The following is an 18,280-nucleotide window of genomic DNA, read 5'->3' as shown; positions in this document are numbered from 1 at the left end:
AAAAAACAAATCTTTGGGAAGAACTTGGTCCACTCCAATCTGAGATAAAACAGAAGTATAAATGGCTCTCTGGAGAGCAGACATCTGGGCTAAGCAGTCCTGATGTAAGAAGTCTAGTCATGACCAAGCATAAAGAGAAGGCTTTAGCAGAATCATATGGTATTGTTAGTTCCTCTGTTGATCAAATCAGTCCCCAGGAAGAAGAGTTTTGACCGATCTCAGCATCCTTGTCAGTTTTACTAAAACAGTGTTTTGCCTCAGTTTTGTACATTCCTGCAGACTGGCTACCTCAGAAAGCATCTAGCCACAAGGGCTAGTGGAAAGGACAGCACACTATCTGAGTGTACATGCACCTTCAGAACCAGCTTGCATCAGTCCTCTTACATGTTGACTCACTGGTCTCATACATACAAACAAGACCACCAGATGATCCCACAAATGTATGAGCTATGGAGCCAGACCTCCCCTGCATGTAGAGCTGAATCTACCTTTCAGTGAGGCACGTGAGGAAGAAGGATGGAAAAGGGTCCTCAGCTACCAAAAGCCGCCTGTGTACAGCTCCCTGACCCTCTCCCAAACCATCTCTCTGTAACCCTCTTATCCAGGTTGACACATACACAGGTGAGAATTGTTCCCTTCTTCCCTTGAAAAGTCTGCCCACCCTGCCAGCCAGAGAAGAATTAAGTGAAAATCCAGGCAAGGATAGAAATAGAAAGTACATAATTTTCCCATTTAAGAGTCAAGAAGTCTGCATATTGAATCAGAATTTATTTTTACTTATTATTTTAATATATATACATATATATATTAGCAAATGGCATGATTTTGCAACTGATTTGTTTCTTGAAGTTGAATGGTTGAAATATGCTTTATATTCAAAAGAAGAATTTGCAGCAGATATCAATACATGCTTGGATGTGAACATTACTTAAATGATTTTAGTTGCAGTTAAATGTAAAATCAAATTTGTGCATGCCCGTGCAAGGCCTGATTGCATGCTCACAATTAGAATTTATGCAGATTCGTAAATCCACATACACTGATGAATATGTGGTAGTTTATGAGACTCTAAAAACAAAGTATATGCAAAGACATCAGCAGAAAATGTTTAATCCACTTATTAGGTCTGATTGAAACTGGGAAATATATGGAATTTCCTCATGCAGTGGCTTAACCCAACATTATGGTTTATATGACAATTAACATTCCCCATATGTTTGTATTTTAAACTGAAGTACTGGAATATTCCCAGAAAACAAAATTAAACTGGAGTTAAGGTGGTAAATACATGTTGATAACTTACAGGAAAAACTTTAATAGAATGTTGTAGTTAAAAAGAAGTTTGAAAGTCAACAAATTGATTTAAAAGTTGTGCTTAAAACAACATTACACTCAATGGCCATGCAGAGCACAGGTGCCTCCAATTCTTCCCTTTTATCCTCACCTACCACCCACCCAAGACCATGGGATCTCAAATAGATCAATGGCTCTCTGGGATCTGCACTGGTTGCCTTCTAGTTGGAGTTTAAGCCAGTATTGGCTTTGACCTAAAAAGTGCTAAATAGCCTGGGACCTGCCTGTTTACAATATCTTCCATTGTTGTACGCAGTGTAGTTGTAGCCATGTTGGTCCCAGGATATTAGAGAGACAAAGTGGGTGAGGTAATATCTTTGATTGAACTAACTTCTGTTGAGGAGAAAGAGACAAGCTTTTGAGTCACATAGAGCTCTTCTTCAGGTCTGGGAAAGTGATGTTTGGAGTACCTTGTCTCTCCACTTATGAGATATTTATTTCCCCATGCATTACTGCCATAATTTAAGACCAGTAGACATGGGTGGCACATAATGAAGGCTGGGGGAGGCTAAGCGTCCCCAAACCTTGTGCCACCAGGAGGAGGAGGGCAGTGGCGGATTTGGAGCCCCCAGAAAAATCTCCCCCCGCCATGGTCCCAGGGCCAGGGTGGGGGCACGTAGCTTTTCTGGTCTCAGGGCCACAGCGGGGAGGGGAGAGGGGCCTCAGGGTGGAAGAGGCAGAGTGGGGGTCTGACAGGGGCAGGGCCACTGGGGAAGGGGTGAAATGGGGTGTGGCCTTGGGTGGGTCCAGGTGAAAAGGGCTAAATTGGGGAGGGGCTCCAGGCTCAGAGCTTGAGCCAGGGCTGAGAGCTCCTCTATGAACCCAGCTGAGGCTGAGAGCTCAACCCCAGCCGGGACCAAGCTCTCAGCCCTGCTCCTGTGGCCCCAACCAAGCTCTTCTCTGTGGAGGAGAGAAGGGGGCTGAAAGCAGCGGAGGTGTGGCCTTGGCTGGAAGAGTCTGGGCCTCAGCTGGACAAAGCAGGGTAGGGGGCTAGCCTCTCCAAGGGGAAGCGTCACTTGCAGCCCATGCCAGTAGAGATGCTTGAGCTACAGTTTCCAGGGAGATGCTGGCAGAACTTTCTCCATGAATCTTCTTTTTCCCTTCCCTTTCCCATTCTGAAAAAAAAGCCCCAATATGTTCATCTTCAGGATACTTTTTGTTGTGGGGCTTCTGAGATGAAGAATGTTGTTTTAAGGGTCATTTTTAGGGAGGGTGGGGGTATTTGCCTAATTATTTTCTTTAATTAGTTTCTGTGGTGTATGGTGAAGGCTATTCAGGTTTTGTCTCCATGTTTGGTTGTTCTTTTAAATAGTTGGTAGTGGTGCCTAGGTGGCTTTTTGGTGTTTGTATTAATAAATCTGAGTCAACAATTTAATACATGTTGTAATGAAACCTCTCTCGGGTGCCATCCCCATATCCTTCCAACACTCAACACTCCATGCTCCAGTATGTGTGCCTCCCATCCATTCTTCCATGGCTCTTCGAACCCATTCCCTATTCCTGATTCTTCTTCCCTCATGAGAAGAGGTCCAAGTTGCTAGAAGTCCATAACTCCAGTATTCCATAATCTTGTACACCTCTACATGCAGCTCAAGATGTTGTTTATAATGTACAAAGCTTTAAATGGCTTGGGACCCAGCTCTCTGAGTGCTCACCTCTCCCCCTCTCTCCTAGCATGATGGTTGTGATGGGGTTCCTGAGGTACAACCTGAACTGTGGGACTGCTGAGCCCTCTGTCCCACCAACTTGGGGTATCCCTCTCACACTGTGATGCTGTGACAAGTGGCCAACCTCTGTCAGGTACTGCACTGACATAGACATCCACAGACAGGGACACACCCAACTGAGTTACATGAGTGCTTCTCCCAGCCACTCATAAACCAACAATAGAGAGGATCCAGCCAATTGCCCCCAGTTCTCTAGCCTGGCACCCTTGGAATATGCCATCTTGTCCTTGTTAGAAGCCTGACCAGTGTAAGTTTATTATCCAGTCGATATGGAGAGGACACACACTCACCTTTGTAACCTGAGCTGATATTGTCCAACCACTTCAACCAAAACACACTGCTTTAGGTAAAATGGAAAACAGATTTATTAACTACAGAAAGGTAGATTTTTGGTGATTATAAATAGTAAGCATAGAGCTCAAAGTTGATTACCTAATAAATAAAAGTAAATTCACAATCTGACTTCTATAAACTGAATAGGATTTGAATCAAGCAGTGTCTCATCCTGATGGATGGTATAAACAGGTCACAGGTACATAGGCTAGAACTCTGCTCTGGTCTGGGACCACCCTCCTCAGTTCAAAGTCTTTGTCCTCCAGATGTGTTTCCAGGGGTTGAGTTGTGGGGGAGTGAGGCCAAGTCGTGATGTCATTTCCCCTCTTTATAGTTTCTTCCAGCTTCCTGAAAAGATTTATGCTTGTCATGTGGAGGTCCACCCCCATTGGTCAAGGAGCCTCCATTGTCTACATGCTCTTTCTGAAAAGTCTTCTGGGATGGCCTTTGGACAAGTGAATTCACCTTTAAGTCACCATCAGCATGTCTGGCTACTCCATTGTAGTACCTGAAAGGCTGGTTGTAGGTGTTCCCAAACTCACAACATATTTTAGTAACACACACATCAAAACTTCATAAAACTTCAAATTCAATAGTAGTACATACAATCCAACAGGATATTAATGTTCAACAGATCAAGACTTTTAAGATGATACCTCATGAGGCTTACTTTGTACAAAACATATCATAATTACATGACAGCAGTGAATATAGGGGTTTCAGGGTGCTGGTTTGAGGTACACAGTGCAACAATGGTTCTTTCCTGGAGTTGTACATCCCAGGACGGGCAAAAGGGTGTTCTCAGTAGGAGTCTTCATGGTTGGATCATGGTTCATGAGAGCATAAATTCAGTAAGCTTCAGGTCACAATTCAGGAAGTATCTGGTCAAAGCTTTGAGTTTGATTTCTCAGTTCCATGCTTCTCAGTATTTTTTTTTTTATGCTTAGTGCTGAAAGAAGACATGCCAATCTATCACATAGTGAACTGTTCCCAAAGTATTTCTGACCTGACCAGAAATGAAAAGTATTGTATATCTCATGAGAAGGCCTCTCATCCAAATCTCTTAAAAACTGTGCTGGAAACCTTTTGGAAAGTATCCAGACTTCAGTGTGTTTAACGAAACTAAAGACTGTATCATGCCATTGATTTTTAAACTGCACTTCCATCTAGGGCAGTGTTTTTCAATCCGTGGGTCGCGACCCAATACTGGGTCGCGGCATGTCATGCACTTGGTCGCCTTGCTCTGGTCAGCACTGCCAACTGGGACATTAAAAAGTCCTTTTCCAACACCGCGCTGGGCCCCAGCAGCAGGTCCGGCTTCTAGGCGGGGAGCCATGGGGTTCCGTGTGCTGCCCCCACTCAAAGCATCCTGTGGGCAAGAGTCGTTCAAAGCTGCTTGCGCACCACCACCTAGGAGTGGGACTCATTGTTGGCCGCTTCCAGGGTGCAGCGTTATCCGTGCTGCCAGGAGGAGGCGGGAAGCCTGCTTCTGCAGCCCAGCTGCGCCGCTGACTGGGAGCTGCCATAGGTGAGTCTGTGCTCCAATCCCACGCCCCATCCCTTGCCCCAGCCCTGAACCCCCCCAAACCTGGAACCCCTTCCTTCACCCCAAACCCCTCATTCCCAGCCCCACCCCAGAGCCTCCACCCCCAGCCCAGAGCCCTGACCCCCTCCTGTACCCCAACCGCCTACCCTAGCCCAGAGCACCCTCCCACACCCGGAACCCCTCATTCCTGGCCCCACCCCGCAGCCTTCACCCATACACCCCAACCCTCTGCCCCAGCCCTGAGCCCCCCACACCCCAAACCCCTCATCTCCAGCTCTGTTGGGTCATGGGCATCAGCAATTTTCTTCATTTGGGTCCCCAGTAAGGAAATTGGAAAACCATTGATCTAGGGTGACCAGATGTCCCGATTTTATAGGGACAATCCAATTATTTGGGGCTTTATGTCTTATATAGATGCCTATTACCCCCACCTCTGTCCCGATCTTTCTTACTTGCTATCTGGTCAACCTACTTCCATCATATTCAGTTGAGACTTATACTTAAAATATTGATGGCATGGTATGGGCCTAAGACTTTTGCATGTAACCCATCACTAATAGTATCAGTTTTAAGGTAGGTCAAACATTTGGACCCAAAGTAGGACATATTGCAAACAATGTGTATCTCCAATTTTGTTGAACTTGATTTGTGTTGCCAATGAAAATGCTTATGTATATTTCTTTAGGTGTTTATTATGAGAAATTTGTACTTGAGCCAATACACAGTAGGAACCAGAATGATTTGCAGTAAAACCAAATGTAATGCTTGACATTTCACTTTATATCTGGTTTCTTTTATCACCAGTTCTAAATCTAACACCCCCCACCCTGCTTTTTAAATGGAGTGAATATAGTGCTTAAAAAAGTAAAGCTGTTAATGATGGTTAGGGCTACATATAGTACAATCAGGTGTAGTGCAAGCTTCCTAAAGCAACTCTGACAGCTTCTTAGTCTTGATATGCCAGACACCATCTATTCCTGTTGTGGGCCTTTAAAGAACATACAGTGCACATCATGACAGATTGCATGCTGGTTCTTTGTTTCGTATGGACAAAATGACACTGGAATAAATTTCATTTGAAACTAAAAAACAGGTTTGTAGCCATATTTTCAAAGTTTCTAGGCCATTATACCAAGCATACTTCAGAAGCCTCAGACTACAGAACAAAATGATACTGTCCATTATCACTCTCATTCAGATCTGGACAAGGAAAATAGATCTCAGCTGTGAGTTATTTATGCGCAACTTCAACACTTTAAACAAGTGAGTAGTCCCATTGACATAATTAAGTGTGTTGCCCTAGTCAACAGCAGCAGTTATAGGGAGTTCAGAAGAGCTTTCATTCTATCAAAAGGTGTAATCTGACTCATTTAGAGATCTCTTCTGCTCTGTTAATTATAGTTTTGATTAAACAACTTCCTTCCATTTGAAATTCTGAACTAGACTGCAGACAGTGGGCCTAATCCTCCATTTCTTGCATACGCAAAACTTCCATTGACTGGGCCCGTTGTTGGTTCTCTGAGAACTGTAATTAACAAGCTTGCTACACTCATGCCTTACATCCTTTGATCCACTTCCATGATCACAGGTTATTATGTAGGGCCAGATTCTTCAAATACACCCAGGAAGGGTGAGTAGTTCTTTTGACTTCTACTATGTAAGTTCTTGTGCTGTCAGACTCACAGGGAGGGACTTTTAATCACTGAAAACGCTCAACTGAAAATATATTTATCACTGCATGATGGATCATTTATCCTTTTCCTGACATTAGGTCCCATAAGCAGTGTCTTGGTGAACAAATATGGTTGCCGGCCAGTGATGATGGCAGGAGGTGTATTGTGTTCATTTGGAATGATTGCTTCCTCTTTCTGCAATAGTGTCCTGGAGCTTTACATATGCGTAGGAATTGTTGGAGGTAAGTAACTGGTTCAAAAATGGTAACTAGTCCAGTTAATTTCAGCTATCCTGCACTGTACTCCTTTAAACTGATTTTTAGGATATTAAATTACTGCTTGGGATATTTCATGCACCTCTGATTATTTTATTCAATAAATGCCCTATGTATGTGCCATACTGTACTGCACTATAATTACAATACCAGAATTGACTGACGCATGACAGCACTTATTAGAGTAATTTGTATTGGATTTTGCGTTGATTTTTTTTTAGCTTTCAGTCATACCATACTATGAATAAAACAGCAGAGATGAGTAGTGGTCTAGTAGACATGCAAACTCTATACTAAGCTCTATAGGCTCACAAACTATATATATATCCATATTCGGCAAAATAGTATGCTGGGCAGGGTCCAGCTGGCCCCAGAATAAAAATATTCCTGACTGAAAACAAATGCTAAATCACCAAAGCTCTAGGAACTGATCAAAGGGTGGGAATTAAAGTAATAATAAAACCACTAGATTAAATTACCTTGCTACCAAAGGGATTCTAATTTTTTAAAAGCATCTCTTTTGAATAAAGGAAAGGTGAGCTTAGAGGTCATATAGAAGTATAGAATACACAAATGAGATCTTATTCTGTCACTACATCAAAGCTTATGTTTATCTGTAATTGACTTGAGTAAAAGTTAATCATTTTGAAAGAACCCTTTCTTACTGAATGTGGTGGGTTTCTTGTTTGTTTTTGTTTTGTTTAAGACCTCACCTCTCTACTTTTTAAGAGTCAAATGCAGGGACCCACTACCTAGCGCAAGGAGTGAGCTAGGTACTGGGTTTGCCCATGGGAGAAGAGGGAAGGAATCCTTCCTCTGAGACTACATAGCAGGTGCATTGCTACTAAAACTCAGCGGTTCTGGTGTATCCCCACCCAAAGAGAAGGACCACAGGTGGATCCTCTGACTGCACATCTGGCCCAACTCTGCCTCACCCCTGTGCTCTGCTGTGCAGGGAGCTGGGGCTGTGCATCCCCACACAGCCCCTTTCCCACCCCAGTGCAGTTGCCACTTAACGAGTGATTCCACTACCAGGACCTTCAGAGCTGTGGATGTGGGGCTGGATTTCCTGCAAAATCATTATTTATTAATCATTTTACACCTTACTTTGGATACATGTTCAACCTTAAAAAGGGATAGAGGGATAAAAGCCAGTGGATTTATACTTCTAAATATAATGTGCTCTCTTTTGTAGATGAAGTGACATTTAATAACTTTTGTGAAATGAACCAGGAGAGAATTGTCTTGCAGCTTAGTAAAATACAAAAATGGTGTATTCAAGGTCTTGATACCATTGTTCCTCTGTCACTCCATTGTCTATATAATTGCTCAAACACTACTATGAGTATTTACTTTTATTGCAATGCAATACCAGGAAATGACAGAACTCGAGTGTGACATAGTGCTGACATTAAAATGTGTGGAAAGCAGTGAAACCACATTTCATTTTCCAGTGCTGATAGCATTTTATCTTCATTTGGAATTTCTGAATGGCATTTTAGCTTTTTTGAATGATTTTGTCTGCTTATCGTGAAGGGTTTTCAATGTATTACATGCAATAATGCTGTGCTCTTTTGTTGTTTAGGTCTTGGCTTAGCCTTCAACTTGCAGCCTGCCTTGACTATGATTGGCAAGTATTTCTATAAGAAACGTCCCATTGCTAATGGACTGGCCATGGCTGGAAGTCCAGTGTTTCTAAGCACACTGGCACCTCTCAATCAATTTCTCTTTAATGCATTTGGATGGAAAGGAAGCTTTCTCATTCTGGGAGGACTTCTTTTGAACTGCTGTGTGGCTGGGTCACTTATGAGACCTGTTGGACCAAAACCAGTCCCTCCTGTGAAAAAAGATGTTGAGAAGGGATCAGGAGATTCAGCCTTACACATGAATAACAAGAAGTCATCATTCTGGCAAACCGTGAATAAATACTTAGATCTATCCCTCTTTAAACACAGAGGGTTTCTGGTTTATTTGTCAGGAAATGTTATTATGTTTGTTGGCTTCTTTGCCCCAATAGTATTCTTGGCTCCTTATGCCAAACACAAGGGAATTGATGAATATTCTGCTGCTTTTTTGCTGTCTATTCTAGCTTTTGTAGACATGTTTGCTAGGCCTTCAATGGGACTTGTAGCAAACTCCAAATACATCCGGCCAAAAATCCAGTACTTCTTTAGTTTTGCTGTCTTGTACAATGGCATCTGTCATATCATGTGCCCACTGGCCGAGGACTACACAGGCCTGGTGGTGTATGCTGTACTTTTTGGGTTTGCTTTTGGAATGGTTAGCAGTATCCTTTTTGAGTCATTGATGGATCTCGTTGGTGCTGCCAGATTTTCCAGTGCTGTGGGACTTGTCACAATTGTGGAGTGCTGCCCTGTTCTCCTAGGCCCCCCTCTAGGAGGTAAGGATTCTTTTTTATTGTCCTTTCTGATGTCACTGGGCTGAGTGTAAATATTTAAGTTATTATTTATATGTATCTAAAATATTAGACGTGCACATGTTACTTAATGTTGCCAGAAGAACTGTCATGTTTTTTTCACCGCTTGTTCTTTTGAATTTACCTTTTTTTTTTCTCCTTTTTCTTTTTGGCATATCACAGATTTAGATTTATATGCAGATTTATATTGCCTGTGTGTGTATGGTGTGTAGCCACCATGGCTATGTATGTAGCTATATAGGTAGAGATACATACAGAGATAAGATACAGTAAGATGGTATTTGCTCTCATTGCTAGCCACCCAGTCCTATTTTTCATGTGCTTTACTCGGCAGTTAGAAGTGCTGAGAGCATCTCTTCCGTAGTGGTGCTTCACTACCTCCTGGCCAGCACAGCTCCCTCTCTGTCAAATTGGCTACATTCATGGGACTCCACTTCATTCCCCATAGCAAAGAAGCTACATCTATAGTTGCTACCTCACAAAATGGCTCCTAATTTCCCTAACCAATGGCTGCCAAACCAGTGGCTGCTTAAAAATAAAATGATACATATATAAATTGTCATTTTAAAGCTCCCCACATGCTACTTTACTACCTTACTGCTTTAATCCCAAGTACAAGGGAGGTTATTGAAATAAGATTGTTTCTCACAACATGGCTAGGTAAGGTGCACGCACAAGAAGGCTCTGATGGATGCTGCCCCTCAGAGCATAAGCAGAGCATTGTCCCTCATTATGAAAAGACAGTGCTAGTTAATTTTCACATACTGATCACCACTAGAATTCTGATAATAGAACTGGGATTTTCAAAAGAGTTTTAGTGAATTAGGTGCCCAAAATCCAATTTTAAAATCCCTGACCAAATATTATTTTGAACTAAAAATATACAAATATATACATTTGAGCTAAAAAATATTAGATGTTATAGGTGTGAATTATAAATGTAGATCCTAGTACTGCAAACTCTTTCCTGCACGCTGACTACTACAGGCAGGAGTACTTCCATTGAAGTCAAAGGGACTACTCAAGTGAGTAAAGTTATATAGGTAAATGTTTGCATGACCCAGGCTATAATTTGTACTAAAATAACATCTGTTGAACTTATTTGTTAATGAAAATGTAAATGATGCCAGCTGATTATAAAATGTACACTTTATTTTATTGAAATTAATATTTAACAGTTATACAAGTCATTCCAAATGATCTGATCTCATCTTATTTTCATAGATGTTGGAACACAATAGATTCCTCTAACACGGACAGTTGGCATGCCACCTAGTGGAGGGACTGTGCCTATGACTAATAAAATCCCATCACCTCAAACATTGAAACCTATATTAATATTAAATCTAATATTAATGGAGTAATAAAGTATACAGCTATTTATTTTTCCTATATTTGTTATGTGGATTTTTTTAAAAAGGATACATTTTGGATATAATCACCTTTGGATATAGTCACCTTTGTTAGGTTTCAGAGTAACAGCCGTGTTAGTCTGTATTCGCAAAAAGAAAAGGAGTACTTGTGGCACCTTAGAGACTAACCAATTTATTTGAGCATGAGCTTTCGTGAGCTACAGCTCACTTCATCAGTATGCATCCGATGAAGTGAGCTGTAGCTCACGAAAGCTCATGCTCAAATAAATTGGTTAGTCTCTAAGGTGCCACAAGTACTCCTTTTCTTTTCACCTTTGTTAATATCTCTACTTGAACAGAGAAAACAAAGTAGGGATGAATAGGCTGAAAAGCTCATATTCCAGTTTTGATCTGTTCAGGTCTCTTAAAGTATTATGATGATCTCATGCATGAACATTAAGTTAATTTTTGTTAATAATTCTTTGAGACTGGCACCATTACAAACTAGCAAATTGCCTGGGATATCTACCTAAGTTGCAACAATATATTAATATTTTTGTAGACTATATTATTATCTCAACATATAAATTATTTTAGTATTCCCCAGTAGTAAGCATAGGGAATACTGCCAATACTGAGGTAAACATTTCTATTTGTTTAAGGCAAAAACTACTAACTTTATAAAGGGTAGCCACTGTGCATTACCTTCAAAGGTCTTATTGCATTAGATAAAACATTACTGCTTTTAAATGCTTTGTAAAATGTACTTAAGTTTAATATTAAAGCAGGTCAAGAAATTTCATATGGAACACTTTTCCAATGGAAAAAAATTAAAGGAAGCGTTTTGATAAAGTGAAATATTTTGACCTTATCAGAATAAAACATTTCATTTTTTGTTTTGAAATTATATATATTCTATTGTTTTCTATCACATTATATTATAAAGTTCATTAAAACACAATTTTAAAATATACAAAAATTATAAATATATAGATAAATCAAAATAGAAACAAAACTGTTAGATTGATTCAAAACTCCACCCCCCCCCCCCCCCCGAAATTTCATTTAGCAGGATATTGGACGTTTTTCAACTTTATTCTGATTTGGAAAATTTGTGATTAAATGTTGGAGTTTCCCACAGAAATTCTAACTTTTGACCAGGTCTAACTGGTATGTCAGTATTATGGCCCCAATCCCGCAAAGCATTTAAGCACATATTTAAATTATATGAATCATCCCATTGACTTCAATAAGACTACTCATACGTAAATTAAGTATGTGTTTTATGTGCTTTGCTGTAATGGGAGCCCGTCTTTTAATTTAGAGTTTAGAAAATGCAACAGAATTACAAGAATGACACAATGCGAAAAGGCAGTCAGAATACATTTTTCTTTGATCTAAATGGCTTATGCACGTAAATCATGCTTGCTCATTGTGGCACTCCCCTTCTGGTAGTGGCAAGGTCAACCTGAGATTGACGAGCCTGATACAACCGGGACTAACAGAGCAAGTTCTTTTAGCTCAGACGGTAGAAGTTCATGCGTTAAGATACAGAGGTACCACATTTGATCTTTGCTGCCGATGATCCACCCCGGAGAGTAACCATTACCCATACAAGTTTGGGAACACACTTCAGCGTGTGAAACTCAGTTTTCATGACAGGGGTGTCTGCACACCAAGGTGAAATATTCTGTCTTTGGGGACAGAAGAAGTGGAGCACAAATAGCAGCGGCACAAGGAGACATAGTGACAGCAGCTGAGAAGGCAGACACCTTTCCAGACTCTTGTCTGCAAGCAGCCGCACTGAGTGCTAGGCATTCATTCCAAAACAACAGTAGAAAGACATTAGGAGGAGAAAAAAAAAGACAGATTTGAATAGAAAAGTATACAACCTACTATTGTTGACTAGGCTCTACTTCCTTCGTCTTTCAATTATTTTACTACAGATGATGAATGCAATAACTGCCAATCTAACTAATATAAAATTTGTTACAGCTCCACTGTACATCTGTCTGTGAAAATGCCCAATATAGGACAACTTTTATCATGTTGAAAATACTTTTTATTGCAGGACATATATTGATAATACCTGTGGAAGGATCTGGAATTTATTTCTGTCTACAGTCGGAATATTTTCAAGTGTGGTTTCGTTTTGTTTCTGTCTTTCAGGTTGGTTAGTGGATATAACTGGAGACTATAAATACATGTACATTGTCTGTGGATCAATTGTGATTGTGGCAAGTATTTGGTTGTTCATTGGCAATGTCATCAACTACAGGCTTTTGGCAAAAGAGAAGAATTTAGAAGATAAAAAACAGAAAGCACTAAAGAAGGAAGCAGAACCTTTGACCAACAGTGAGAATGAGGAGGCTGCCAACAGGGCTGACAAAGTACTCAATGATTCTTCGGAAAGGGAAACTAATATTTAATATGAAATATGGCTCAGACATCAATGTTTTTGACTTCCATTACAAGTATTTTGTCAAGATACAGGCCAGGTTTTGTAATAATAATGATCAGTCACAATATTGGATGAGAACATAAATTTGCCAAAGCCAAGATTCCAGACAAATTACCACTGACTGTTTGTTTGTTTGTTTGTTTGTTTGTTTGTTTGTTTGTTTATTTTGGTGATAAGAATTTTAGGTTTCAGAGATAGCGACTCCATGCGCATGAGTCCATTCCAACTATGACTATAGACAGTATGAGTCAGGGAGAGTTAAACTTTAAGGTCCTCCATGACAAATTTTCTTGTTCCAAAATAACTTCTAACGCAACAGTATCTGTTTAGTCTTGTTACAGAAGCCATCTGTCTTACCCCTCTTGACTGCCAGTGCCTGTTGACTTCTCCCCACCACCATATTTTGGCCTCTAGTATTAAAGAAGGATATCAGATTATGGGTAAAGATCTGAAAAGGAAGACAAAATACTGAAATGTCCTGAGTAAAGTGCATAAGAAACTGCCTGCCCTTTTATAATGTATGCCCACTACATCAAAAGGATGTATTTATACATATAACTACAATGGGATGTAAAAGATAAGGTTAGAAGAGAAAAAGGTAGATTTTTTTATTGCTAAAATGCAATAAATGTTTCAATATAATAAATACAAGTGTTTGTTTCGTCCAGTGATAGCTAGCCACATCTTTAAACATTTACTTTTGAACTGTGAGAACACTCAGGCAGCATTAATCCAAATTAGCTTAAAAAGCTGTTTGTATTAAAAAAAAATCAAGATGAACATGTCAGTGGTACATAGCTTGTAAGGGTAGCTACCATATCATTCATCAGATACATAGACTTAAATTAACAAGAAGGACTAACTGGTTCAGGGGATTGGAATGGTTCAGCCTTTTATCTCTAGTGACCTAATCCAATACCCAGTGAAGTCAAAGTGAGTCTTTCCATTAACTTCAGTGGGCTTTGGATCAATCAGTCCTTTGGCAATTAGTTCAAATCAGAGCCATATGTTTATTCACAGAAGGTAATTATCCTTTGATAGCCTATGTGAAAGGAATTTTAAGATTTAACCTCGGGTCCTTGTTCACAGGTAACCTCATTACAATTCCCATCTACCCACCCAACACATTAAGCGTAAACTAACTCCTTTGTTGACTGTATGAGCAGAACGGCCAAGAACTGAGACGTCGGTAAAACAGTTGAGACATGTTGGGAGCGCAGGGTGAGAAACCTGGCATTGCCACTGCCTGTGGTACGCTTTTTTTTTTTTACTGGATTTTGGTGTTGTACCTACAGTATTTCAGAAATACTCATTCAATTTCAACTGAAAACATTACAGGTTGTTTTCTTAAAGGAGGACAAAAATACAAGCAAATACCAAACAGTATCTGCCCCTATGATTACTCTTGAAAGCTAATGCTAAAAGCTAATTCCAGGCTTGCAGAAGTTTCAAAGTGATGGTGTGTTAAATGAAAATATTTCTGTTTTATTTAGGTAAGGGAAGGTGCTATTCATAAATGTTGGAGGTACCTATGTATAAATGCATCTGAAATTGAGAAAATTAAGGGTCAGATTCATGAAACATTTATGAACTGGTTATGTACTACTCAGACATGATTCAGGAAAACATACTATTGTGCAGTTAATTTGGCCTCCCTCCCCCTTTTTTTTAAGCTCTGAAAGGTGTGAACATATAAAACATACTGATAAACTAAGCGGAAGATGAAATCCCAATTTCTCAGATAAAATAAAGAAAGAAATCCGTGAAAAATTGGACAGATGTGTGTGCATTTAAGGTAGACTTGCCCCAGTACTCATGTTCAATTTGATCATTTACATCAGGTTTTTGTTTTTCTTTTGATGTGCTATTATATTTAATGTACAATGAATTGCCATAGCAGATGCAACACTTCGTCATTCCTTTCAAGGCTCAGAGTTGTTTTCAGTAATATATTGAATCCACTTCCAAAGCTGTGCAGAAATGTAAATTGACATTTACCAATGGTCTTGCAGCAAAGCTGGACCATTTTGAGAAAAATCTAGTGATTCTGTAGGAATCTCAGCAGTGTCTAATGCACAATACAAGCATTTCTTGCAGAGAAAACACCTATTGTTGCTCACTTTGGGCTGGATTGAAAGTAGGCTCAGTGCTGCGTAATGGACAGTCCAGAGTTGTGTCACCACAAGGCTCGGTCACAGTTCCTGCCCTGCCTTGCCTTGCTTCAGGGAGAACAAAACACTGAAATAAATAAAACTGTGCCTATGGGCCACATTGTGGCATCCTTACTTATGCTAAGAAGTACCTTATTCCTTAAGCAGTACCATCAGCAACTTTCTTTAGTGTTCTCCATCTCTTTTTGGGGCCCTAATTCTGGGAAATGCTAAGCAACTCCCTCTTTATTTATGGAAGTAAAGGGTGTTTAGTATAGTATCTCAGACAGCTCTCAGCACCTTGCTGGATGAGGCCCTTCGATTCTATGATTAACGACAAATGGGTCATTTGGCATTTCCTTATTAATATTTTCTCCCTCCACTTCCTTACAAATTCCTTACTAATCAAAGTAGTCCTATGGTGTAATGTACAGGAAAAAGGTGTTTTTCATCTTTCTGAATGGCAAACTCAGTATTGGCAGCAAATAGACAAGCCCTTTACTTGGTGAAACTGACTCTGCAGCACTGGACAATAGTTCACAGAATAAACATGTGGGAATTGCTCTCCTATACGAATTATGTTAGTGCTGACCTCAGCCTCTTTTTGTCTGACCTCAGCCATAGAGTTTGGGCCTCATCCTCTTCTTGCTTACACCTGGTTAATATAAGAATAACACCACTGAAATTTTATAGTAGTGTGACAATCAGGCACACTGCATTATGTAGTGGTGTTTTTCCCATTCTACTATATGGTTATTTTTTAAAATAGCTTCTTAGAGCATATCTTCACATGCAGTTAATTTCCTTTTATTTTTGTGACCTCCCTCCCTCTGTACTGTCCTTTTTAACTACAAAGAAAGACTTCACACCAATGAGTCAGGTTAGTTCTTTTTTTCAAGCTTTTAATGCATGTAGATGTACACGAACCCTCTCATCTTCTCCTCACTGAACTGTTTGTAATGGTCTCCACTTCTGGATTATCCCCAAACTCACAAAAATACCTTCTGACATTACACCTTCTGGCATAAGGAGTCATGTACCAGAGCCCTCCTCAGTACAGAGCATGAACTGTGAACTATCCGGTTGAATTCAGCAAGGTCTTATTTTTCCCAATCAGCCAACTCTGGAGTAACAGAGACTTGGTGGGATAACTCACATGACTGGAGTACTGTCATGGATGGATATAAGCTGTTCAGGAAGGGCAGAAAAGGTGGGGGAGTTGCACTGTATGTAAGAGAGCAGTATGACTGCTCAGAGCTCAAGTATGAAACTGCAGAAAAACCTGAGAGTCTCTGAATTAAGTTTAGAAGTGTGAGCAACAAGGTTGATGTCATGGTGGGAGTCTACTATAGACCACCAGACCAGGGGGATGAGGCGGACGATGCTTTCTTCCGGCAACTCGCAGAAGTTACTAGATCACAGGCCCTGGTTCTCATGGGAGACTTCCATCACCCTGATATCTTATGGGAGAGCAATACAGCGGTGCACAGGCAATCCAGGAAGTTTTTGGAAAATGTAGGGGACAATTTCCTGGTGCAAGTGATGGAGGAAACAACTAGGGGCAGAGCTCTTCTTGACCTGCTGCTCACAAACTGGGAAGAATTAGTAGGGGAAGCAAAAGTGGATGGGAACCTGGGAGGCAGTGACTATGAAATGGTCGAGTTCAGGATCCCAACACAAGGAAGAAAGGAGAGCAGCAGAATACAGACCCTGGACTTCAGAAAAGCAGACTTTGACTCCCTCAGGGAACTGATGGGCAAGATCCCCTGGGAGAATAACATGAGGGGGAAAGGAGTCCAGGAGAGCTGGCTGTATTTTAAAGAATCCTTATTGAGGTTACAGGGACAAACCATCCCGATGTGTAGAAAGAATAGTAAATATGGCAGGCGACCAGCTTGGCTTAACAGTGAAATCCTTGCTGCTCTTAAATACAAAAAAGAAGCTTACAAGAAGTGGAAGATTGGACAAATGACCAGGGATGAGTATAAAAATATTGCTCGGGCTTGCAGGAGTGAAATCAGGAAGGCCAAATCACACCTGGAGTTGCAGCTAGCAAGAGATGTTAAGAGTAACAAGAAGGGTTTCTTCAGGTATGTTAGCAACAAGAAGAAAGTCAAGGAAAGTGTGGGGGCCTTACTGAATGAGAGAGGCAACCTAGTGACAGAGGATGTGGAAAAAGCTAATATACTCAATGCTTTTTTTGCCTCTGTCTTCACAAACAAGATCAGCTCCCAGACTACTGCACTGGACAGCACAGCATGGGGAGGAGGTGACCAGCCCTCTGTGGAGAAAGAAGTGGTTCGGGACTATTTAGAAAAGCTGGACGAGCACAAATCCATGGGGCCGGATGCGTTGCATCCGAGAGTGCTAAAGGAGTTGGCGGATGTGATTGCAGAGCCATTGGCCATTATCTTTGAAAACTCATGGCGATTGGGGGAGGTCTCAGATGACTGGAAAAAGGCTAATGTAGTGCCCATCTTTACTGGGAACTACAGGTCAGTCAGCCTCATCTCAGTCCCTGGAAAAATCATGGAGCAGGTCCTCAAGGAATCAATTCTGAAGCACTTAGAGGAGAGGAAAGTGATCAGGAACAATCAGCATGGATTCACCAAGGGCAAGTCATGCCTGACTAATCTAATTGCCTTCTATGACGAGATAACTGACTCTGTGGATGAAGGGAAAGCAGTGGACGTATTGTTCCTTGACTTTAGCAAAGCTTTTGACACAGTATTCTTTGCCAGCAAGTTAAAGAAGTATGGGCTGGATGAATGGACGATAAGGTGGATAGAAAGTTGGCTAGATTGTCGGGCTCAACGGGTAGTGATCAATGGCTCCATGTCTAGTTGGCAGCCGGTATCAAGTGGAGTGCCCCAGGGGTTAGTTTTGTTCAATATCTTTATAAATGATCTGGAGGATGGTGTGGATTGCACCTTCAGCAAGTTTGCAGATGACACTAAACTGGGAGGAGTGGTA

The 18,280-nt window shown here is 40.8% G+C and overlaps 1 protein-coding gene across 4 annotated transcripts in view; it reads left to right on the top strand.

Annotated features, from left to right (window-relative positions):
• The window catches only part of SLC16A7 (solute carrier family 16 member 7), a 155,869-nt gene extending 142,598 nt beyond the window's left edge, over positions 1-13,271 (top strand). For all 4 annotated transcript variants that reach the window (XM_048835953.2, XM_048835954.2, XM_075124384.1 and 1 more), the window contains 3 exons: positions 6,731-6,874; positions 8,493-9,308; positions 12,866-13,271. In XM_048835953.2, coding sequence (XP_048691910.1) covers positions 6,731-6,874; positions 8,493-9,308; positions 12,866-13,125 — 1,220 coding nt within the window. In that variant the 3' untranslated portion in view covers positions 13,126-13,271. The remainder of the gene's footprint in view (positions 1-6,730; positions 6,875-8,492; positions 9,309-12,865) is intronic.
• The last annotated feature ends 5,009 nt before the right edge of the window (positions 13,272-18,280 follow it).

This window comes from Caretta caretta, chromosome 1 (assembly GCF_965140235.1).
Source record: "Caretta caretta isolate rCarCar2 chromosome 1, rCarCar1.hap1, whole genome shotgun sequence".
Classification (NCBI taxonomy): domain Eukaryota; kingdom Metazoa; phylum Chordata; order Testudines; family Cheloniidae; genus Caretta; species Caretta caretta.
The sequence above is the reverse complement of the archived record's forward strand: the minus strand, read 5'-3'. Positions and strand labels throughout refer to the sequence as shown.